The following is a 26,265-nucleotide window of genomic DNA, read 5'->3' on the forward strand; positions in this document are numbered from 1 at the left end:
AGTGGGACTAGAACACTGCTAATGGACATGAGGAAAGTAGATGAGGACAACATAAACAATATTCATAACAATATAATAAGGGGGAACCAAAATGCACAATGCAACATGAAATAGAACAATAAAAATTACAACAAAAGACCACAAAGTAGAACTTAAATGTAATGCAATTAAACAAACAAAAAACAATGCTGACAAGTGGTAGGAGGAAAACTGAAGGATGTCTCAGCAGAGAAAGTTCCTCACCATTTTTGGCTACTTCAGCTATAATGTTAGCTACTTTTGGTGCACAAGAAGAATGTGGCGCCAGTAGGCCAGGGAACACCTGGAGGAGCCCATTTTCTTGGATTTTTTCACTGGCTTCAGCATCTGAAAGAAAAGGAACCACAAAACGACTGTTACTGTGAGTAAACAGGAGATGCCTCAACAAAGACACAGTCCCCTATGACTCCTCACAAGAAAACGTTCAGACAGTGTTAATGTTGGTGTATAGTCATTTTTACACGGGATATACATGGGTTTGTGTAACACAAAGTGTTTAAAATGTATATTTGTATTTAGGCACGAGGATTGCACAGCACTTCATGTGCAAGTAAAATGTAATAATATGTGAGCACGGGGAATTGCACTTTATTAATTCACGTGCAGTTGTACCACGACTCCAATTGAATGACTGATTTTCAATCGAGTCTCCGTACAGCTGCATAAAAGCTGCATGTTTTCACCCACTCGGGTTGTGTGTTCAGTGAGTGGAGAATGGGTGTGAAGAGGAGAGAAGTAAAAACGAGAAAACTAAACAAAGTAAAATATAACCGTTGTTTTGACTCGCCGTGTTTGTCTGTTAGTCCGTTTTGTTTGTCTGTTTATTTTGGCCTCACGTGCCATGTGCTGTATTTGTTACAACCTTTTTATTTACTCTCTGTTCATTTATTAAATGCTGAGTGCAAGGAAGTGCTCAGCTTCCCCAAAACTCTATCTCTTTGTTTATTTCTCTGTTCCTGTTTCTGGTCTGACGTCCCCCACTCCAGCCGTCTTTGTAACAAATACATATTTATATGCTGCAGATTCTGCGGTTTATTTGAGACCATTTTTAAATGTGTGTAGGATCTTTATCTATAGGTATAGCTCCACTGTAACCAAACGTTATTTCAATTAGAATGTTGTTAACCATGGTTTTGTTGAATGTTCAATATGATAGAGGTTTTGCTAAATGAGTCATCACTCAATGGCAGAAAAAAAGTTTCACCCATTCTCTGCTTGAATGGAAAAAGAGACTGAAAAAAAACCTGGTAAATTCTTTAAAAAATAAAGCGTCGATATTAAGTCGATTTGGCAAAAAAAAAATAAAAATAATAAAATTATCGAATAATAGCAAGCCTACTTATAAATTAATAATAAAAAAAATGTACTGCGTTATATTACTTGTTATATTTCTATTTCTTTCTTTTCACTTGTCCTATGAAACAGTTGTGACTATTGTTTACCTTTTAAGTACTGTATATGCCTGGTAATCCATTTATTGAATGCATTAAACAGGTTTTTACAATTTTTGTAGTGTAAGTACATTTCATTTTTGGCATATAAGCAATGTACTGTATATTTCCAGACTTTCAACAGTTTTGCATTATGAAGAGAAAAGCACACAAACAGTAGAATTCAATAAAACCATGAATAACAGATCAACAATGACATCAACAAAAAAAGTCTATAGAAAAACAAACTATAAAGCAGTAAAACTTAAAAATGATGAGGTGATGCAATAAACGTGCCCACCACTGTGTAAGCAAGCAAGCAAACAAACACATAAAACTTATTACTTCAAAACCTATTAAACTTCAAAATATGTGGTGGTAGACATGTTTCCTGTGTTTCTGAAGTGTATCATCAAAGTTGGCATGTAGGAACTTTTTTGTTCCTGGTAACTAGCCTTATTCAATGAAATAGCTCAGAAAGACTGATTTGATTGCCCCATGGGTTATTATTGCAATGAGACATCCTGGAAGAGATCTCGTCATTGTAGGTGAGGCATCGACATCAGAGCAGTCTGGTGCGTTGGGGTTAAAAAAAGAAAAAAACAATAATGTAATGCATTATATTACCTCGTTATTGACAGAAGTAATATTATTACAGTAACGTGTTACTTAAGTAGCGAGTTACTCCAACTCTGTTCATAGGCCCCCACTTTTTTTTTTTTTATTCATCTTGCAACTAGTTCCTAATACAGTAAAAATTGGGGTCCAAGTTTAACCAAACTGAGTATTTAATTTCAATTTTTTTTTTTTTTTTTTAAAAGCCGATCTTGCTGTACATACCACCTTTACAGGACCGATTCTTTGTTAGCTGCTTTTTTTAGATATCACATTTTGAAATCACCTAACTTCGCCGTTTTTGTACAGGTGTAATGTGTTTTTAGACAAACTCTCCCAGCAGTAACCTGACCCCTGAATGACCCAATGCCATTACTGTACAGCTCCCAGATAAGGAACTTCAGCACGCTTCACTTTTTTGTTGATATTCCTAACATTTCTTAACAACAGGGCCAAACAAGGCTGAGGGCAGCAAAATTAAAGCAAGGAATCAGCAGGTATGGAGTGATCGATCGCTAAATTGAGTTCGCTCTATCTACTGTTCTAGAGAAAATTGCTTTATGACTGAATTAACTTCATCTGTAATGGAGACGCAAAGTTTCAAGAAGTAAGCCACTAGACAGGCATTCATATTTGCAATCAAAACAAGAATTGTTAAGTTAATAATTTCAGCTCATTTGAATTTACGGTAATTTGACAGTATACCAATGCTAATAAAATGTGTTCAATTCCAATCTCTGAAGTCCCAAATCAATCAATCAATAATTAAAAAAAAAAAAAAAAAAAAACCTGAATATTGCCGATCACATGACACTGGCCATATAACTAACCTGCAAATAGATTGGAGAATCATTTTTAAATGGAACTCAACCTGGGCATGAGCTGAATTCAGCTGTACATTTTCAAAATGATGAGCTAAACTACTGTCATCACATTAAAATCTTTCTACTTATGTAGTTATTACGGGGTGACCAGACGGCTCCGTGTCACCGAGAAGATACTATTTTGACGTAACACTGGGACAGGCTGAGACAGTTTAGGTTTACAAGCCCATTATCATCAATGCATTAACACACAGGTGTATAGGATTATTCAACTGATCCGTGATAAGACATTCGTGTTTTTCAATTACAACTGAGAAATGTATTAATAATAATGATAAACTTGTGAAGTGCTGTATTTCGTGTTTGTGTATCTGCTGCCTTCGTGCTTACCCTTAAGAAAAAAGAAAAGGAGGTATGGATTGGTGCAAGTATTCTAAACGCATGACGTTAGATTAATTACAGTGCTGTGTGTAATTAGTATTGGGGAAGGTAGTAGTTGGTGTGACAATGTTGTGTTGCCCTTTCTGTGAAGTGTCTGTACAAGTTTGTATTTTCAAAATGTACGGTACATTGGCAGTGTTTTTTTTTTATAATATTGTTCTTAATTAGTTCTGTTTTCAGGTTAGATGAACTTTTGTTTCCCCAATGCATTATTAGATCATTTGACTGCACAGATTCCTGTTAAATTGTGATCCACAATGTGTGCTTAGCTTATTCTAACATTAGTATCTGCCTCACAACCTACCGTTTTAAAATGGTTGGATATTTCCCTAGTGTTATGTTCTTCTGTAGAATAGTTAAGCAAGATAAAGCTAATTTGCAATATCAAAGAAACATTCATGCTTTTGTCAAAAGATATATTTTTAACGAGTAAATTGTGTTTCATATTACAGTTTAAAAAGAAGATGACGTTACTGAAGTTATGAAAAAGTCATTTAAAAATCCCATATACCGTGGGATACCCAATCTAAAATCTGTGCATTTTTCAAAACAGAAACCATGTTATATACGACCACACCAAGCAATTGCAAAACACAAGCTGAATCAAAAACCATTACCTAACTGATATGGTGCCATGCAAGGCTTTGCCTAGGGCGGCAAATTTGCCTAGCAACGGTCTTGCCTAGCTGTGACAGACTCCCATGCTCATATTCACTTGTCTTTGGTCAGGTTGTTGCAGACACAGAAACAAAAGCACTAGATTTTCAACTGCATCCACAACTCAAACCCCTGGCTTTTGTTACACTCTTAATTAAACCAAATGAATGAAATGTAAGCAGCATCGTGAGGATGATGGCACAATAAATCAGTGCAGAGCACATTTAAAAGGAATCTAAATTTCTATTTAGTTAATGATCAGTTCTACTAATTGTTGTCACTGGCAATAGAAGTATAGTTTATTCTGAGCTAATATAGTTTGCATTTGCTTTACTGCTGGCTGTAATAGCAAACACACAAAACAAATTGGAACTTTAATTTGATCAAATCACCAAAACATCCCCTGGTGCCCAAAAGGCTCCATTCTGTCTTCACTGAGTGAGTGTACTGTGAACAGCAGTGACACAAACTAGATGAACAGTCCAATTAGGCCTTTCAGGACAATCTGAATGGTTTAGTGGTACTTCCTTTTGGCTCTTCAAGCCCACGACCTTGTTTGAAATATTTGATTGAAACTTTTAACTAAGCTTTCTAGGTTCAATCAGAAATAGTTATGAACCTGGTCTGAATAAAGTCCTGTCCTGCCCAGTGCTATGAGAGCAGACAAGCTTCAACTTTGAGATTAATGCATGAGTTAGAATAACTGCAAAAAAAAAAAAAAAAAAAAAAAACCCTAGCTGCCACACAGCAAGTCAAGGTAAAGTAATGCAATATCTACCATATTCATTTCCAGGACTTGCTTAAACTAGTAAGTATGCTAGAAATGGAGCTACAATAAATGAGACAGCAACAGGATCTTGAGAACCTGGCACACCCACAATTCTTGGAAGTCTGCACCCCTAACAGACTGAAAGCCACCAGGGAGATAGAAGAAGGTCAAAACAGCTGGGTTCAGGTAGGCAGAAGCAAGGAAAAAAGAAATTTGGTCAAACACAACCACCAGAAATCAAAACATCCAACAAATTTGAGCCACTTCAAAATTTAATGATCAAAAGCAACATCAAGAGAATGAAAGGAACAACATCCAGCACCCTATTAACAGTGGTGGCCAGATAGCAAAAAGAAGGGAGGTCATAATTGTTGGGGACTCCATACTAAGAAACACAGTAAGTTCAGTGCAGTTTGGACCCCCTTACAACAACAACGTGCTGCCTTCCAGGAGCCTCTGTCACGCACATCACTGAATGTGGACAGCCTCCTAGAACGAACGGGATAGGACCCGGTAGTAGTTGTTGGTACAAACAACATTGGAAGAGACAGACCAAAATCCCTGCAAAACAAATTCAGAGAGCTAGGAAGGAAATTAAAAGACAAGACCAAAATTGTGGTATTTTCTGGGATACTGCCGGCACATTGCAAAGGATCACACGGACAGCTGAAAATAATTAATCTAAATGCATGGCTGAAAACGTGGTGCACACAGGAAGGCTTCACCTATCTTGAAGTGTAAGGTACTGCACGCAGGCAATAAAAATGTGCATTATAAATATCATATCGGAGATACTGAAATTGAACAAGGAATCTATGAAAAAGACCTAGGCGTTTATGTTGACTCAGAAATGTCTACAGCGTCAGAGGACAACGCAGCTCCTGGGCAAGCCTGGAGGCACCCTGCCAGACTACAAGGGTCGCTGGTGCGCGGTGAGCCGAGGACACCCTTGCCGACCTAAACCTCACCCCCCCCACTCCCTCCCCCCGCAACGCTCAGCCAAATAAAAATAAGCGCCGCCTCCTGTGAACTCCCATCCACGGTCAGCTGTGGAATAGCCCAGACTCGAACGGGCGACGTCCAGCCTATATAGGGCACATCCTGTACTCTTGCAGAGCGCCTTTACTGGATGCGTCACTCGGGAGCCCCCATCTTAGAAGATTTTAATGTAACTTTAAAATTGCTGCTTTTGTATTATGTGTATACTGTTATTTAAATGGTCTGACTATTTGTAATTGTATGTGTCACATGCTATACAAATGTATTGTGGTTTGTTCTTTTTTTCTGCTATGTATTGTACAGTGCTTTGCGATACTTTTGTACAAAAAGCGCTATATAAATGCAATAAATATATTTATGCCTAATGAAACTGCAGGATGGCTGAAGGGTAAGCCCTCATCGTTTCAACAGGAGTCTTGCTTGACTATTCTCATTTGGATTTATGGTGGTGGAAACCAGGCTTTAAATCAAGTGGGTGCCAAGTTACCAACAGAAAGCAGGTCAAGTATGTTTCTACGTATAGATTTGTGAGAATCTGAGGATGTTTAAGAAACTACTTACTTTGACCACCACCTTGTCAACTCATATACATTTATTCCTTAGCTATATTACATTGTGATGAAACAGGACATTTTACTGAATATTTCCTAGCTCACAAGGCAAATTCACATTCTAATTCAATCTAGAAGTGTGTTTGCATATATAAACATATATTTATGTATACATTAAATTTACATTTTTGGAGGAAAATGCACCCATTGAAGTAGCAATCCATCACAATTTATCATATTTAAAGCTTGGGACAGACAGACAGACAGGCACGGCACGCGACGCATTTTGCCGCCTGTCGCTGCCATTGCTTTCATATGGTGTTGGATAGGTCAGCGTGGGACGATACCACTAGTCCCGCGGTGACGCTGAACGGTAGCGCTCAAACTAAAACCAGAGTGATTTTTTTTCTGGCTGCCGTACAGTGCCGTTGGTGGATTAACCAATCTCAGCCAAGTACTGACAACACGTGCTTGCCAGGAAAAATCATGAATGAAACTGTTGTCTACGGAGGTGTCCAAGCACCCTGAAGTGTTTGATCCCTCCCATATTTCATACAAGGACAGGCAAGTCAGTATTTTACACAGCGCCCCTGATAAGCATCCTTCCTTTAATTATTTCTGTAGTTCACTACTATTTTTACTAAATAACTGTCTATGAAAGGCTATAGTTTTTAACACTTTAGCAGTAGGATACTTGCTGTCAGCAACGTATTATATGTTTCTTTGCTAAGCTCAGATCGCTCATTTCATACACCTGCATATAGATGACAGAAAAATAACACTGAAAAACAAACCGGGGGGGCATTACAGCTATGGCCAAAAGTTTTGCCCTATAGAATTATTAATGCTACGCTGACATACTGAAATTATATATCGCTTTGTAGTTTTCCACAAATTGAAAAATGTGACATTTCGAAATCTAACATGAAATACTGCACTACTATTATAGTTTCCGGCAGACTTTTGAGACACTATTTTGAAGTTTCTAGATTGCACGATGACAAAAAATAAAATAACGAAATTATGTTCACACTTTTTTTTTTTTTTTTTTAAATTATGTCTGCATCCTAATATTCTAGTAGGTGACGCAAAACTTTTGGCCATATATGTAAATTATATTTGAGTACATAGCCTACGGTGTGGTACTGCCAACTACTGTACCACGCAGTGTATACCGCTCCTGTGTGTCCTGGTACAACTAGCGGTATCGCACCGTGAAAATGTCCAGCGGTGCCACACCGCGCCTGTCTGTCTGTCTCGGACTTTAGAGAGGTTAAACTTCATCTGTGTACGTTACAGTACATGGGCCTCCTTTAAAGAATCACGATTAGTTTCATACACTTTTACTTTCATTTCTTCAGACATTACCAGTAAATGTGCTCATTATGATTCAACGGGTAGCAGATACCCGACATCCAGTAATAAAATATTGCAATGGACTTGCCTCCTTTGCCCTGGGAACAAGACTAATGTGGGAGGCACCGGCCAGCAGCTGTCATACAGTCACCGATATTGAAAACGCACTGAAAATTATTTATGAGCAATTTCAAGTAGCCTCCCAGAGTGTGTACCACACAAATAAATAACGGAAATGTGTGACATTCTATAAAATCAGTAGAACTGAATGCTGCTCTACACAAGTTCACATAAATCAAAAATTGTACCAATTTATTTTATTACAATATAGAAAATGCCTGATCAGATAATGTGAAAAAAACAGCTGGTGGTTAAAGTAGTGACACAGTTGGGTAAACAACTCTAGTGTTACAGAGTCAGAGCAGATGTTTATCATAGCTTCATTTATTATTAGGTACTGAGCCTAGCCCAACAAAAAAGTAAAAATGTGTGCTTGCCTGTGGTATTTGGATGGTGTGGGGGTGGGGTCTTTTTTGTCAGTTTTATCACAGTTCATTTGACTGTTTTCTTACTAAATAGCTTGGTATTTCTGAATAGATAATCATTCTTAAAAATAAATAAATAAATAAAAATACCTAAGTATCTGGGTGGCATGCATGTACTGCACTGGTTCTTTTTCTTACCCCCAAAAATGAGTCTCTGCAATGGTGACTTCCATTACAGAAACTCACTGAATGGCACACCAGTACTGGCGGTCACCACTGGAGAAACCAATTTTTGGGAAAACAAATTAAGGACCCCACCTTATTTATTTATTTTTTTAAAATTACAACAGCTTTTAACGTCACAGTTCCCATGTATCCGTGCCCGACTATGAAGAGCTGACAAGCCCTACTTACTGTTGCGAGCCAAGGCTTTAAGCAGGCAGTCAAGGCATCCCTCTAAGCTATCCTCTGTGCTGTCAGCTGCTGCTAGCTTCAGCTTCTTGAGGGCCTCACAGAAGTTATCTGCTTGGATGACAGGAAACAGAAAGACATCAGTTACCCAAAAAACTAAGATTTAGACGTGCAGTTACAGTAACAGGTTAACACCTTCACTAAGTAGCTTGTGTATTGAAAAGTTTCATGCACATCAAACCTTCTGATTATTCTGATTCAGATTACAAAATTATATTTTAAGGTGCTGGACACTATGACTCTTTAGCTTAAAAAAATATCACCACCGAAACTTTCAACAGAACAGAATTAAAGGTCAGTGCCAGTGCCAAGGCATTAGATCAAAAGTGGATGATATTGAACTAGTGGCCCCTAGAGACTAAGACAGAAGTCCACTAAACTCACTAGTTGCCTGGCCAATAGGGGTCGCTTTAGCGAGGACAGGCAGTCCACTATGCTTTTACCTCCCAATACATGTGAGCTTCAGGGCCAATGGTCGCAAACCAGCACTACCCCTACATGCTCTCACTCTGCACACCACACAGTCATGCCTTTTACAGATGAGCCATTCAGGGAACCCCTGTATTTAACAGTCTCCGATGAGATTCAAATTTAGTCTAGGGAAAAGATACTCAAATTGCTTTTCATTTTAAACAGCTTTCTTCATTTCACACATTACTCTCTCATCACTGGTATCATTGGGAGGTGAAGGACACAATTTCAGTCAGCATTGCTTTGTGTAGTATATTCTCTACTGAAAGGGATAACAAAAAAGTGTATTAAAAAGAGTAAACAAAGTATATTCTAGTATATTCAAAGCTTCAAGGTTACGTGACAAACGCATCACATGTCCACAGTTCCGAAATCAATTAAATACTTGTTCCAGAAGAAAGCGGTGATGCATGCAATCTTCACACTCAACTTGCACTTAAATGTTTTTCAGGACCTGTCTTAATCTAGCAAACCCTTTTAACAGAGGCTAAATGCTCCTGCGAAGACGCACAGTTTGCTCAAAAGAAACCCACTTCCTTCCTTGAGCTTTCATTAGATTAGAGCTGAAGAAAGCAGCATCCCGGTAAAATTATCTTTTTTTTGCGAATAACTAAATTGTTTGCAAATGTGAGCTCTATAATTATGTAATCAAGCATACTTTTGTATTGTACAGCTGAACAGATTACCCATTTCAACAAGCTGGAACAGTAGCCAATATTCCAATTACTTAAGCGATAGTGCCAGTCGACGAAGGCTGTACTGTGTGGTAGCTGACCATGACTGCATTTACCTTGAACTTGTAATGATTCGTCAGATACCCTTTCGCTGAGAAAATTGTTCAGAAAATCTGAACTGAGCAATATTATTGAACTGTTCTGCTGTTTACAAAATGGATGCTTTAGTTTAAGTCAGCCTTCATTTGTGCAACACTTGCATGTAAACAAACACACCTCTTGCCTTATTCTTTTTTTAACATTTACTGTGTTTTATAAAAGTCATTTATTTTAGACTGCATTAAGCCTTTTTCAGGTTAAACAAATCGACCCATTCCATCAAGGTAAGCCATTTGTTTTTATCCATTACAATATCTCCAATTGTCCTTTGATTAACAGTATATACCTCACTTAGGCGAGAAAACATTTGCGATGTCTTGCTGACTTGCTTTCTTATTTTCAGATGCATGCAGATTTTTTTCTTTTGCTCAGGTGTTAAATGTAGGGTCGACTCGCCACGTTGTACTTTCTGTTTTGCTTTGGGAGTGGGATTGTTGATGACATTGGTTTGAACGTTCAGTTAACGAATTAGTAAAGCGAGTCGGAGGATAACTGCATAACTCTGTTATTTTGCTGGTTCTACAATGAGGGAAACTACAATGCTTATATTTACGTTTGCTTGGCTTGGGAAGCTGGCGGGTTTGGCGGATAGTGGGGTGGCGATATAACGGGTACAAATAGCACTGTTTTTATATTGGTGACGTTTGTTCAGAGAGAATAGCTGGCGATATGCATAGGTGGTGTTAAAGTGGGGCAGTATAACGTGGGACAACTGTACTTGTGTGGACTGATTTTAAGTTTGATTCACAGATGATTGTGTTTCAAAATAACTTGAAATGTGCTTTGACAACCTTGATTGCATAACACTTGCAATTGTTTGGCTTTAGTTTTGTAAAAATTTACATTTATTTATGAGTTAACAACAAATTGCATACTGGAGTAAATCTGTCCCTACATATGTAATACCAAGCATGTTTATGGAAATATACTTTTAAAAGCAATACTAAAAGAGTTGTATTAAATAGAAGAATGTTGATGGCTTACAGGGCTTGAACTTCAGCACAAGATCGCGGAAATCACGCATTTTCCAAGTTGCTCCCGCATATCTGCAACTTTCAGTACGCGAAATCCTGCAGAAATATTCTAAAAGAAACTTCTGTATTCTTCCCACTCCCCCAATTTATTTTTTACCCAATTTACAATGTCTAAACACATGCATTATTCTAAGTAATGCTAGAGATGTCAAATGACGTCAGACTGTAATCTCTCGTATATGATAATGAGTGTTTTTTGTGTATAACTCCTCCCTTGTGTATGATGCATATGAACCATCTTGACTGAATGAGAAACAGAAGTTTGTGCATCAAAAGAGCACAGCTGCACAACGTTGGCGCACTTTGTGTTTTTAACACGACAGAAAAATTGTAAGAGCTTTAGAAAGTTAAAACATAAAAACAGCAGTCTCAAGCATTATCATATCCAGAGATCTCAGCCATGCATTTACAAATGGTGGCAAATTACCACAATCGATCTACTACAAGACAGATGCATTTATTTAAAAAAAAAAAAACAAAAAACAGCAGCTGCAGTATAATGATCAAACTAATCAGGTCTACCTCAATTAATTTAATCCAACACTCTTTAAATTAGGTGATTTTCAGCTAGGGGTGCCAGAGCTCGGGGTGGGGGGGGGGGAGGCCCAAAAAAGGCACTTCTACAAGTAGACTATGACCTTGGGCTCTGGAGAGTAGGCAAATCTTAATAACACGTATAAAATTATGTCAATTGGTTGCATAGTTCCTTCTGGGAAGATATTCTTTAGCTGCCTGCAGTAAAGACCCACAGATGCAGTAAACATTATCCTTCAGTGCTGAACCTTGTTCTTGTTGATAAACACTGGAATGTTTTATATTTAGTGTAGAATACCCCCTTCTGTAATGTAGTGCAAATTCTTCCAGGGTACTGTATTTAGTTCTCCATAATTACAGGTAAGTTATATAAACCATGTTTGCATAACGTACCTGTAATTTTTCTTTTTATTGTTAACATCCTGACAACGTTTTACACTTCTAACTTTAAAGTCTGTTTCAAAGCTTTTTTTTTTTGTGTTTCTTTCAAATGACCGCTCTAGTGCACTGGGGTTCGACAGCTGTCCATAAAATAATTGCTGGAATGCTCTGGCTTTTCTGCTCCGTACCACATCATGGACCATTACTGCTGTGTTAGTGTTTGACAATGTGGGCAGTAATCCTTACTCTATCAGTGCGCTACAGCGGACATTTTGAAAAGAGTTTTGACACAACTGATGGCAGTTGAGTAAATGGTTATGCATTTCAGCACCAACTGTTTCTTTGTGTTTTCTTCATGCCATTATTTCGGTCTCAGTAACTAGAATATATTCAGTTTCTGCTTTGAATGAGTTGTAAAAGATAGGCCTACATACTGTATGCTCTTCTACTGCCAAAAGGTTTGAAAACCTATTTTTCAGTTTTTCTTCCAACTCATTTGTGGATATTTTTAAGAGGATGAGGCAAAGGGTTACGTACTGAGGTCACTGACTTGTCTCAAGAGTACTGTAAGTGTAAATCTTTCCATGTCCTATATGCACAACTCTCTGAAATAATTGAGGATATTACGGTGCACGGAATTAGGTAGATTCAACTCTGTACTAGAGCTGAAGACAACTAGAGCAGTTTGCAAGTAGAAGATGTCAACAGTAACAGCAGTACAGTACTAAGAGCCAACATGCCACAATGCAAGGCACAGGAATCTCTTTCTAACTAAATGCTGAAAACTTAATAGATTGGCCCCATTTGCAAAATCAGACTGACCGTTTACAAAACTAACATTCATCAGGTAAAATTTGGCATTCAAAAGTGCAGCATTTCTCAAATTTGCTATGAAAAATGTACTTTATTTGAATCTTCATTGTGTACCCAGTATTAGGCCTATTCCCATACTTAACAACCAAGTTGAAATTTTAAAAATACAAGAATGCAGGGAGCACACAGAAAACAACCTAGAGCAAGTGTTGCCAACTGAAAAGATGCTTCAAAGTTTTAAACCAATCAGCTATCTTTTTCTCCTCCGTCCGTCTCTTCCAGTAGTTGCTACGACTGACTATAGCCGCTGCAGCATTCATAAGCGCTGGAGGTCACTTTGTAATTATTGACTGTTTCTATGTCAAAACTGCAGCTTGTGGCTAGAGAGGCTAATTTTACACCACAGTTAATACAGTATAATGTACAGTATGTTGGGTCTCTTAACCACTTCTGTGCGGCCTACTGTAACTGTTACGTCCTCAAAAACGCTCGCTCAATGCTGCCTAACGTAAGAGTTACATCCCAATTAAAAACATGTATTTAAAAAAAATAAACACTGGATTGCCGTTTTTTCACTCAGGATTAATCATCGAGAAGTTCTTACAGATAATATGTGGTCGATGTTCTAATTTCATTATGTTACAGTGATAAAATACCTTTGATGGGACACAGCTGTCAGACCTAATTTACGGCGTGCTTCAATGATAGCGATGGCCAGCGCTATGATACATCCAAAGCGAATTTAAAACAATCTGCGTGTAACTTTTGTTTGTCTACAATGAGGATTGATAACCAAAAAATCTCTCCTTTGATTAGGAGCTGTGTTACCAGCTTGTGTTTCATGGAATTAGCTTTGAAGTGACGCACCTACATTTCACTGCACTATACAGCATTCTCTTTTGTTGATGTGACAATACAGAAAGACCCTCTTACTTCTGAGGTTCTCATGTCGACATGATGAAACTTGTGGCCAAAGATGTGAACATTTTGTTTTTGTTTTTTTATGCAAAAAACAGACATACAAAACACACATTTATACATCAAAACTAGGAACAGAAATTAACATCAAGAGGGCTTTAGAACACATTATGTAATAAGTATTACATCAGCAGGGGTTACATTCTTTATAAAGCTTGTATATATCATAAAATCTGGTTATAGGGATTAAATACATTATAAGTATTTACAGTTTTTTTAGTTTTTTTTACTTTTTTTTATTCAGAGTAATGATATAACATTTGGTTTCTTCAAAGGAAATGAAGGCTGGTTTATACTTTTAAAATGTAGCTTTGTATATGACATTTTGCTAATAATAACAGATGTATAATGTCTATCAAATTATATTTTTATTTTGTAAACCAAAGAGTGTGTCTTTTAAATGAGAGTTTAAAATGTAGCTGCACTCCTCTAAAAATAAAATGTTCCATATCAATCCAGAACACTTTGGTACAGCAGCATTCAAAAAATAAATGAGGAATGGTTTCGTCGAAAACACCACAAAATAAGTTTATCTATATTTGGGTGTATTCTTACTAAGGTTGTTTTGGTTGGGTAGAATCTATGCAATATTCTGAAGGATAATTCCTTTATTTTCTACTGCAAGTTAAAGTATATTTATTGACTGAAGTCCATGTTAATTTCCCCTGCTCTATGACGTTGTTTCATTTTTTTTCCTCCACTGACGTTTGAGGTCAGCGATCAGAGGCTCAAAGGAACCACGCTGCTTTTTTTCTTTTTTTTTTTTTTTTTTTTTTTTTTATGGTTGCTGTTTGAAACCTTGTATCTCAGACTGTTGAGTCTGGAGCTGGTGTTGGAGAGAAACGGGTTCAGCTAATTGTAAATTGATCTGCTTATGTAAAATACAATTTTTTTACTTATTTTTTATAATTTTTTGTTTGATCTAATTTTATTTGTCTACTGTTCCCCTCCCCCCTTTTTGTATAATAATTCACATATAATTGACAGTTGTATACATAAACTGATCCGATTTTTCAAAATTATACAGCCTTTAAAAATGCAGTGAAAAGGCAGGGTGCGAGCATGTATATTAATGAACAAACCAGTTAGTATAACAAGTTGCATGAATCTTTTAAATGTAGTGGTACCATGCTGGAATTGGCTTTCATTTTCAAAACAGCTCAGTTGTGGTTGTAACCTTATAATTAATAAGATCACACAATACAGGATTCAACGATATTGTGGCACACGTTACTTTTTTGGTTTTTTTATGTATGTGTGTATGCTTTGTTTGTTACAGAAATCTGTTAACAACTGAAGACACAAGGATAATTTTGTACCACTTAATTTGCACCGATGAAACATCAGATGATTTGATGACAGATAGGGTTGCATTCTTGTAGAACTTAAGGATCAAGCTGAATAAATTTGGACAAGGAATTGCATTAGTTCCATTATTTAGTTGAGCACAAGGTGGTTTCAACAATACTTTCTGATTTAAATACAGGCACACTATGTGACATTTTGGGATATTCAGTCTAGGTAGGTGTTTATTTTTAAAATTATTTTTATACATAATTATTAGTCGAATAAACCGCTACCGAGTAAGACCATTTTGCTACCTACATTCCAGGCATGCTATTAAATATTTGTTGCGACTTTCTGTTATGTGGATTGTAATAAAGGAGAAGCAAAAAGGCGAGCTTTTTCACCTTCATTTTACAACGCCATTTCCACGTTTGTTTTACTTGAAGTGTTTGAAGTTTAAATTTCAGTTTTCGTTTGTTTGTTCAGCTTATTAGTTTATGAAAACGTGCCTATGAACACTGTTTACTGTGAAGAAACGGCAATGGCAAGGAATACAAAATACATAAATAAAATGCAGTGTCAGCTTTATGTACTACTTATTTCGGGAATAAACAAAACAACATTTAACTTGAACTGCTATTTGGCATCCTTTGTTTTGTAGTTAATTCACAACACTGTCCCAATTTGCAAGGGCAACATTGACTGTCAGAGAGGGTTTTTTGAGCAGCAGATAACACGGTCACAAAGAAGCCGGCCCGCGTAAGTGCAGAATTCCTGGACGCAATTCTGTTTATTAAAAAAAAACTGAACTTTAAAAAAACAAACCCTTTTTTCTGATTTTGTCTTTAAATTATTTTCTGTTGGACTACAAAGTGAGCAATGCAAGGGTGAGTTTATTTAAATTCCATAAAGGCACTTGAACACTTACTGCGAAAGAAATGCTAATACATTTAAATTTCTTTATCAGTTGGTGTCTGTTAGTTACGAAAAGGTCTGAAGTACTGCCGTAATCTCAGCAGTATTATCAAGTGCTGTGTTTTTGTCGTTTTTCAGATTTTTTTGTTTAAATGTCATACGCAATAAATATACTCCTTCAGAATCTCTCCACTTAAAATAACGTTTTTCATTTAATGACTGTTTCTAAATTTCCACATGAATATCCGAATAATAAAATAATAATATATTCGTCCCACCACTAGTTTCTCAAGCCAAAACTGATTTATTTTTTCATAAAATTACCGACCAAAGATAAAACACAAACAAACCTACAACTGACTGTCACTATTTTACACTACAATTATTCCTACTTCCTAGTTTGTAAATCAATCCAAGTGAAATACATTAATATAGCACAGTATAACTGGACACAATATAACTTAAGGAATCTTTTAATCCTGATCACCACGCAGCCTAGTTCAGACATTCCTTATTACTGTGCCTGAAGATAGTGTACAATTTGCAGCTATCTTACTCACTCTTTAAGCAGAAGTGCCTTTAGAAAAAAAAAAATCTGTTTTTTTTTTTATTAGACAGTTGTCAAAATAAATGGCTGTTGCCGCCTTGCTCCCATGTCGGCTGTCTCTCAGTTTCTGACAGGTCTATATAAAAAAAAAGAAAAAAAAAAACAAAGGTTAAAAAATCTAGGCCTGAAACACATCTCATCTGAATGTACTGAAAGGTAAATAAGCTTGGACTTTTAAATCACCTTGATTATGAAGATTCCCTTCATCAAAGACTAAAAAAAAACATTATACTTGCAGGGATTACTGCCGATATACTGTCAACAGAGCTGTCTCCCAGCTCACCATGAAGCTACGGTACACTGCCTGCTACACATCACTCCAAATGCCATGCTGATATAGTAAGATCTAGTCACCCAAGTCTCTTGGGTATGGGATTTAGCTGCTTGTCACACAATGTTTACTCACAGTGGTACTGTAGCTCACTCAGCAGCAACAGTAACATCTTTGAGTAATTAAAATGGTCTGGGTGTTGCCTATAAGCTACTGCAGCAGTCTTAATTCCCGAACAAGATAAACACAGGGACCAGGCTCATACAGCTTTTAAAATTAAAAAGGTATGACACATACTAATACTCAACATTTCTGCTGTGCCTTGTGCCCCTCTTCACAGCATGAGACAACACTGTGTTCTGACCAATGTTTTTGTTTTTTTCAGAGCTAATGTAACATGAAGTGTGAAAGCCACAGTAACTGAACTGTATAATACAAAATACATCAACGACAGACTTTCACTATGTTTGGAGAACCGGCTACCAGCAGGGCCAGCAGCAAAGAGGGATGAGCTAAGCAGCTACTAAAATGGGCCAGCTGGATAAAAACCCAGCTGAATTCTGGAACTAGAATGCCTTCCGATTTCCTGTTATGATACAGCAAGCAAAGCAGTACCAAGCCAATTCACCAATTTCTGTGCTTTGTTGACTTGTTTTTTCCATAACTGTCTTTTGCCTGAAAGTGTAAATTCACTTACACTATATTTCTGAGGGAGAACCGTTAATACAAAACTAAATAATTATTTAAATCCCGAAGGGACTGAAATAGTTCAACAGTTATTAAATATATGGCATCTTCCATCGCATATCGCACAAAAGGTGTAGTTTTAATGTAATGTGTTCAATTAGTCATTGGCGATGAAGCATCCATACAACTTTGATGGTTTAACTGCGTATACTATCTACTGTACTGCATGAGGCAGCTTCCAAAGCTTGATGCAATATATTTTTCAATAACACATACAGAGATGCCAAGTTTATGAAAGCAGAAAATAGTAGCATGTGTTGAGCATAGCGAGGCAGATTTTTTATTTATTTTTTTTAAGGCCAGTGCCTGCTAGCCCCTAGTAATTAAAAGGTTCTTAGGCTCTGGCAAGCCAGTGACTTCATTTTTGCTGTTGAATCTATAATTTTGGTAATTGTAAACATGCAGCATTTAGAAATTAAAAAAACCTCAATACAAATACTTCAACTCTGATTTTTGTAAAATTTGGAATTCTATTTATTCTGGATTTAAATATTAGTAATGAAGAGTGTTTCAGGATCTTTTAAGTGCTATCAAACCTGGACTGAAATATTCAACCTCAAAACTTTATAAAAATAACTATCAAAATAACAACACCTCAGAAAGATTTAACATAATATTCTTTATTTACATTTTTACTACTCCGTAATTGTCAAAACACAAAATGCTGTGTAGTGTCCAATAATTAATTGTTTAACGCGAGTTAAACCTCAAAACCCATTTGACAAACAAACAGTAATGGGGAGTGTCAAATTTTGCTTATCACCGGTGTTTCTTCATGCCTGTGTGACTGATACAGTCATGACACCGACCATGTTCACAGAGAAGTCTGTCCCGCAGTATTCACAGTAGATGTGAGATTGAGACACTCGACTTTTTTTCATGAATTACCGTTCTGTGGTACATTCCTCTCGATCTTTTTGATGGAGGAGAGTGACATTTGTTTGATTTGTGATTACTATTTTAATAACTGGTCATTCCACGCCAGTTCAACCAGAAAAGGGACATTTCATTGCCCGTCTGTCTAGATTTTTCTAGAAAAATTCACCTGGGGGGTTTCAGACACGCTGAGTTCAGAAATGATAGTCATTTTTTTTTTTTTAAATGTCCCCTCGACCTGTGACCTTGCAAAGGTCAACTTAAAGTGAGAAAGGGACATTGGCAGGAAAAATCACCCTGGCTGAAACTTAGATGCTACCTTGTTCTACTCATATTGAATTGGGCTTTTCAGAAAAAAAATACTAGGAACACCCTGCTCACTTCAGGCAAACTGCCAGATGAGGGGTAACTGACAAGTTTTATTCAAACTTCAGACTAACCCTGTAACATGTAGGGTATGTGGGTCCTAAAATGTAAGTATTGATGTAAGAACCTTAGGAAATAGTCTTCCAAATTCTGTGAAAAAAACCTTTGGTTTCAAGTCCCACCACTCGTCATTAAACCCCCTTGAAATTTGAATTTTTGCTATTTGTATCAAATTTAGGACATAATAACTTGTGTGGGGGATTCCTAAAAATGACTCACATAAATGTTTGGATAGATGTTGATGAGATCTACAAGCATCAAGCAAAATATTATGGTATTCTGGTATTTTGGATTTTTTAAGTTGCATTTGTCATGCATTTGAGCATTGCTTATGGCCACTTTGGCAAGTCTAATGTGCTTCCACTGGCACTAGCTTGAGGCTGAGGGGTTATGAACTTGCATGGGACTTGGGAAGTCTTTGTTACGATGACACATTTGAAACTACCAAAATCTTACTTAGTTGGGTTTTAAAAACTAAATTCACAATTTTTCTTAAAAAAAAAAAAAAAAAATCTTTCCTGTTTAAAGCACCGTTTAAATACACCTGTCTCTGTCATCGAGGACCTCCTAAACCAAAGACTTTCAGTTATGCCTGAAATTGACTGATTGGCTAGCATGAGAATGTAGCAAATGGCTTTTTCACAAATGGTTGGTCAATCAATCAATTATCCCCCTAGGAAGGCACCACATCTCATTAAAAAAACAACAGCTTTACTATCACTTTTTGGTTTTTAAAATCGAACTAAGGCAGGCCATTCCACAACCTTGATTTTATTCTTCTTTAACCATTTTGAAGTACATTTTAATGTATGCTTTGGATCATTGTGGTGTTGGAATGGCCAGTTGTGCTTTAAACCAAGTTTTGTAGCGGAGGTTTTCAGGTGATTGGCCAATGTCTTTTGGTATGCTATGGAATCCACTTTACCATATATTGGAACCTCCTGTGCCATTAGAGGAAAAACAGCCCCACAGAAGGATATTACCACCTCCATTCTTCAAAGTAGGTATGGTGTTCTTTTCTTTGTATGCCTCATCAGACCTCCAAAAGTAACAACTATCAGCGTGACCAAATAGCTTGATTTTTTTTTCAAATCACTCCACAAAACCATTGACCAGAACTCGTATCCATCATTCAAATACCATATTTCAAACTTCAAGCTATTGACCTTGTGATGTTTTCCTAAGAGTGGCTTTTTCCTTGGCCTGCAACCATTGAGGCCTTCACCATGCAATACTTGACCTGTGATTGAAATGGAAACCCCAGTCCGACTTGCAGCCAATTCACTATGAATATCTTTGGCAGTCAATCTCAGATTGTTATTAACCTTCCTCACAATTCTTCTACTTGTTTTTGGTGAAAGAACTTTCTTTCTTCCAGACCGAGAGAGCATTGTGACAGTACCATGAGCCTTGTACTTCTTGATTATAGAAACAATAGTTATTGTTTGACAAATTGGGAAGGTCATTCCAGACCTTTTATCTTCTTTCTCCTCAAGAATTCCACAGTTGACTTAGCCGTGTGCTTTGGCTCATTGTCGTGTTGGAAGATAAACTGTCTGCCGATCAGCCGATGAGCTGATGGTGCCATTTTACTTTGTAGAATGTTCCGATACATGGCTGCATTAATTCGATCTTTAAATCACAGGAATGTCTCCAGTCACTGAACTGATAAAATACCTCCATATCATGATCAAGCTATGTCCATGTTTAACTGTAGGTACGAGGTTTTCTTCTTTTCCTTTTTTTCCAAACATACTGTGGTCCACTTTTAGAGAACAGGTCTATTTAGTTTTCTTGTTGTTGAAAAATGCGTCAAAATCCTGCTCATATTTCTAGGCCATTTTTTTATGGTTTAAGGTCTACGTGGTACTGTGCTGGTGCCTTTGTACTGTTCTTTCGTGCACTATTATGCCTGATGTTTCTAAATCTTTCTTAAGTCCTTGGCTGTTAATTTTATGTTTTCTTTTAGCTGCTCGTTGATTCTCATACCTGCTATACCCATAATTTTCTTTACTTAATCTTCTTTCAAGCGTTTCAGTTGAATGTGTTCTGTGGTACTTCTTGATTATTGGTGATTGTGGATTTTGGTCTGTAGCCATTTCATTTGTTGTAGTTTACACACCATCATACTTTCCAGTGTGTGAAATTAGGATGGAAACCAACATGTTGATAAGTGCCATGGATGTTTGAGCAACACTTCAAATCTCAAGAGTCTATTGCAGAGATGTGTTTGCTAGCCATCCATTCCCCCAAGGGTTTTCTTTATTGTCCAAAAACTCTTGTCTTAAATGACTCAGTTACCATCGTCTTACCATTTGAGGACCTGTGACAGGGTACTCGTGCCATGTGTGTGGGTAATCGCTGCTATGCATGACAGAGACATGGGAGTTGGGAGTTGAAACGCCAGCACAGGCGCACAGGATTTATTCACACACAGAAAACAAATGGATCATGTGACGCTACCTGCGATTCCTTACTGCATGACACACAGTGCAGCACCTGGTGAAACTCCTTAATCCCTCCCTATACTTACCGGTGTCCCAATATAAAAGCCCAACAACAAAGGGTCTACAGCAGCTATACCATGCCTGGCAGCACAGACAGGAACAGTACATGTATTATGAATTCTGTAAAGCAGAACAATCAGGTCCCAAAACCTGCGAGGGGTTAGCTTTGGCTGAAGTTGGACAGCAGATTCTGCTTTTTAAAACAAATTGGTTTAAAGCAATAAGTCATCAATGTTTACTGATGTTTCAGATCTTCAAACCAAAAGGAAAAAAAAAAAAGTTTAGTTAGCTAATGGAAAACAACACTGAGCAACAACACCATACATTAAGTCTGACTTTTACAACCACAATGGTAATCTGCATTTGGAGTACAACTTATAACATACTTTATGGGCTAGCTCCTCCGTACCTTATCTGAATACGTTCCAGCCTGTTCTCTAGCCTCTACTGCAGGACTACTGAGACAATCCTGAAGGCTCAGCTCAAAACTGGCAGTTAGGGCATTCAGTTACCATGCTCCCTTGCTGAATTCTCTTGAAGCATATAAAGGACTCAGCATCGGTGCCCATTTTAAATCAAGACTAAAAGCCAATTTTTTTTTTTTTATTATTATATGTACAGCACTCTGAGGCGCTTTATAAATCCATACGGTATTGTATTCATTTGTCATGGTTATTTTGGGCTGACTTTTTATGTTACCCCAATAACAGCATTGAAACTACCCCCTCATTGGCATACTGGTTCTTGAAGGCAGTGACAGTACACACAAAGAATCTTCAATTATTTTAACGTAAGAGTTAAAAGTAACCATTACAGTTAATGTTTATCTGACAGTATGCATGGTTTGTAAACATGAACACAAAATAAGTAGTGATTGTATAAATGAAGCATTTTTTAATTTATTTTAGCGCACTTACTAAACAACCTAATAACAATGCCACAAAGCCAATGAAAGGCCTTGAAATATGAGACCTTGAAATATTCAGTTATCTTTACAAATGTATCTGCGGTGTAATTTATAACACCACAGCTTGCCATAAGAATCTGTTGATCCAACCTTTCAAGATTGCATGTACTCTACACTACCAAGGGCTGTCACAGCTGCTGGTCTTCAGAATCATTCTGAGGTCCATGGCAATAGTTGTCCCAATATAGGCACATTTATAAAGCAATAACGAAACAATTTAGTTTCAGGAGTTGCAGTTCAATTATTGTTTTAAGTTTGCTGCCTGTAGTTAAATTCAATTTAAATTATTTTTATATCTGCCTGTGTGAAGACACCAGTCTTCAAGAGGACACCTGTCAGGCTGGCCTCAAGAGGCCGGTAACTCACCTACAACCACTTTCAAGTTCCTGGTTGTAGATAAGCATTGAATTCACCTGAGGTGCCACAGGGAATTGCTAATGTGAGGGAACGTTAGGTTACTATCATAACCCTGGTTCCCTGCAATAGAAATGTAACCATTACCTCATGGGTGTTAATCCTTTGATACAGTCTAACCTGAATCGATATTCCAAAGCTGCCTGTAGTGGCCGTGATGCAGTCATGCCCGCCCCGGAGGGCATAAAAGAGATTTTGAAGGTTAATGGTAAAATTTCTATTTCAGGGAACTATTTAGTATGAAATGTAACCATTACCTCATGAGTAGACATACCAAAAATGTTGCAAGGAATATTGCAGACCAAGCGAAAAGCTACAAAAGTGTGTGGCATAGCCCACACCGCTGCATCGCTTATACAGCCCATGAAGTTGCCATGCCCCTGGTAGAATTGGCACTGAGCTTCTCTGGAGAGGGCAAGTTGGCTCGATAATATGTAGTCTGAAACGTATCTGGGATTCTTCTCGACAGCCTCTGTTTAGACAGAGCTTTCCCATGCCATTTTCCCCATAACAAATAACAAACTGTTCAGACTGCCTCCAACTTTTGGTCTTGTCCACACAATACGTTAGTGTCCGCACCAGGCAAAGTGTATGGAACTGCCACTCTCTGTCAGACTGGAAAGGAGGTGGATGAAAAGCCTCAAGCTCCACCGTCTGGTTCATGTGGAATGCGGAGATGGTTTCTGGCAAAAAAAGCAGTAGTGCAAAGTGTGACTTTCGCCCTGGCTTCTGCAAAACTTAAGCAGGCTTTTGCAACTGAAAAAGCTTCTATCTCACTCACCCGCTTAGCAGATGTAATAGCAAGCAAGAAAGCCTATTTCATTGATAAATATTTCACCTCCGCTAAATGCAAGAACTCAAAGGGAGGCTTCGTAAGTGCTTTCAGCACCACATTAAGCCTCAACAAGGGACAATGTCCTTGTGGCAAAGTGGTAAGTGGTACGTGCAGGTGCAGTGTGGTAATCCAACAAAGACAGACAACAAAGTGTGTGAAAATTAGTTCTGTTTATTTTATTCCAGTGGTCTGATGACAATATACAGTGATGTGTATTGCACATCAATTTAAGAAGGGTAGCAATCCCATAAACAATAACAAAGTCCAAACACCAAACACAAACACGGTCACCTCTCCCAGTGAGTGCTGCAGTGCGGGTGGTGAAAGTACAATTAATTTTGTGAACAGTTAGTGCTCTTGTATATTATGGAGTGCCCCAGGTCCAACACAATGCTGCTGTTGTTATTATTATTATTATTATTATTATTATTATTATTATTATTATTGTTACAAGATTTTTGTTTTTTAAATCTAGCATAGCACATCCAATAGTTTCTGTAATAATAATAATAATAATAATAATAATAATAATAATAATAATATTTTGTGAGCTACAAACTCTGAAAAGGGATTCAATTGACTGCTAGTAAACTATAACGCAACATGTTAAATAAAATAAACTCTTATTTGGTATTTAAGATTAATTTTGGTGGCTTTACTATTTACTGGAATCAACTGTATCTTGAACTGACTTATTTTAAAGCCTGGAAAAGCATAGTAAGTTAATACTTAGCAGATCTTCAGTCAGAAAGTGTGATAATAGAAATAGCTTTTTTTTATTATTTAAATGATTTTAAAAATGTAGGGTTGATGAACAGACCAGGCTAAAACAAGCAAGAGTTTTGGACTACATTGCTGAAGTAGAAAGATGGCAGCTGCAGCAGAATAAAAGGTGCAAAGTTCCTGTCATTGATGTCAGATGGTTCCACCGATAACGTTGTCATAGAAGAGGAGCTAGCATATGTATGAGTCTGCCAGAAAGGGCTGGTGACTGTGCAGTTTGTGCGCATGCACTGTGGAGAGGGCAGATGCTGAACACATCTCAGAAGGTATATCTTCACTCATGAAACACTCACTGTTTCAGACCCTGTTGAGACTGCTCATAAATGTTGCTTGTTTTTGCATTTTCTTTTGTTGTCGTCGCCCCCCTGAATGATGTTGGCTGGTAAAATGTCTGTGTGGCTGGTAAATGTTTCCATCCACTACCTAGTGTGGCTAGTGCATGGGAAAGTTAATTTCAAGCCCTGCAGCACATATACACTTAATCCCTAACAGTAAAAGATGCATTTGAAGCCAGCCATCCCGCCGTGTTTTACTGGTCAGCTAATTCACTGTTTTGTGTTTTGTTTTACTGCACTAGAGCTATACCATAAGCGCAGAGCTCTTAAGAGCATCGTCTCTCCCCGCCCACCACACACTGCAAGTTTGAGTGACAGGTTTTGAAACAAATGTGTTTGGTCTGTATAAAAATCACATTTGTTATAAAAGTAATTTGTTTACTACAAAGCCTGTCAGGAACTTAATATGTTTGTTTAAATCACAAATACATTATACTATTTAGGCAGAAAAAGCTTTAAAAATAATAATGATAAATAGAAAACGCATCTCAGTCTGTAAGCTTTTTTTTTTTCTTTTTGCAAGTTCTTACTAAGCCAAGCGCACAGCAACACAGACTAGTATAGTTACAAATAAAATGTAGAAAAGGTTTGGCAAGAGCAGTCTATTAATGCTTGTTTTTGGTTCGTTAGATTAAATGCAGCCATTTCTTTACTCGATTTTTCCAAACTAACGTGCGTGGCTGTTTTCCTTAATATGCTCTTTTCTGATCCACTGGGCTGGTGGATTATTTGCATTTTTTTTTTCCCATTTAGTACAGTGGTTCTCAAACTGGGGGGGGGGGGGGGGGGGGGGACTGTATCCTGGGGGGGGTGGGGTGGGGGGTGACATAGGGGGGGGCTGTTTTCGACTTTGTACCCCGCATCCTCCCCGTTTAGAAATTTTTTTTTTTTTTTGTTATTTTAATTACAGCACACGATCCGGCTTTATACCGTATAACATGCAGATACTTTCTTTGGGCTTTATTGGCTATTTTGATTGGATCGCCAATAATACTTCCACCAATCAGTGGGTTGCATAGAGTACTTGTAGAGATCCCACCCTCTGTCAGACTGGTATACAGAACAGGTTAAAGCGCTGGACAAGGAAAATAATGTGTCAGATATCAAAGTGGATATAAGAATGGCAAAGATTAAGCCAATTTGCCTGAAAACATTAAAAGTAGACCGGACATTTCCATCAAAGGATTTAAAAAATGTGGAATTGATGATGCAATCAGAAACCAAGAGGCAGTGTAAACTGAATCTACTACAGTAATAGGATGGTTATTTTTTATGTAAAGCATTGTTTGTGTCAAACTTGCTGAAAGCCTGCAACAAAATGGTTGATTGTTATTGTCGATACATTGTAGATATGATTATGACTGCATGCACCGTGCAGGTATCGCAAAGTCCAGAAACAAGACAAAACGCTAAAACATTTTGCACCGTATAAAACTGACCTGATTTTGCCAGTGCTTGCTAGTCTATTAACCAGTTTGAAATTCAAAGCAAATAAAAGCATTTTCGTTGCGGCTTTATTGTTAAAGATTTCACACGTGGCAGTACTGCCCTACAATTACTGCATGGTAGTACTGCGATTGTTCCACTGTGTTATGTAGTGAACCATAGTTTTAA

The 26,265-nt window shown here is 37.5% G+C and overlaps 1 protein-coding gene across 3 annotated transcripts in view; it reads right to left on the reverse strand.

The window, feature by feature from the left end:
• LOC121322391 (rap1 GTPase-GDP dissociation stimulator 1-like) overlaps window positions 1–26,265 on the reverse strand; it is a 79,088-nt gene that overhangs the window by 46,448 nt on the left and 6,375 nt on the right. For 2 of the 3 annotated variants that reach the window (XM_041262289.1, XM_041262307.1), the window contains exons 2-3: window positions 8,581–8,691; window positions 244–366 (exon numbers count right to left, since the gene is read on the reverse strand). In XM_041262289.1, coding sequence (XP_041118223.1) covers window positions 244–366; window positions 8,581–8,691 — 234 coding nt within the window. The remainder of the gene's footprint in view (window positions 1–243; window positions 367–8,580; window positions 8,692–26,265) is intronic. The other variant, XM_041262298.1, reaches the window with a different exon arrangement.

Source organism: Polyodon spathula, chromosome 1, assembly GCF_017654505.1.
Source record: "Polyodon spathula isolate WHYD16114869_AA chromosome 1, ASM1765450v1, whole genome shotgun sequence".
Classification (NCBI taxonomy): domain Eukaryota; kingdom Metazoa; phylum Chordata; class Actinopteri; order Acipenseriformes; family Polyodontidae; genus Polyodon; species Polyodon spathula.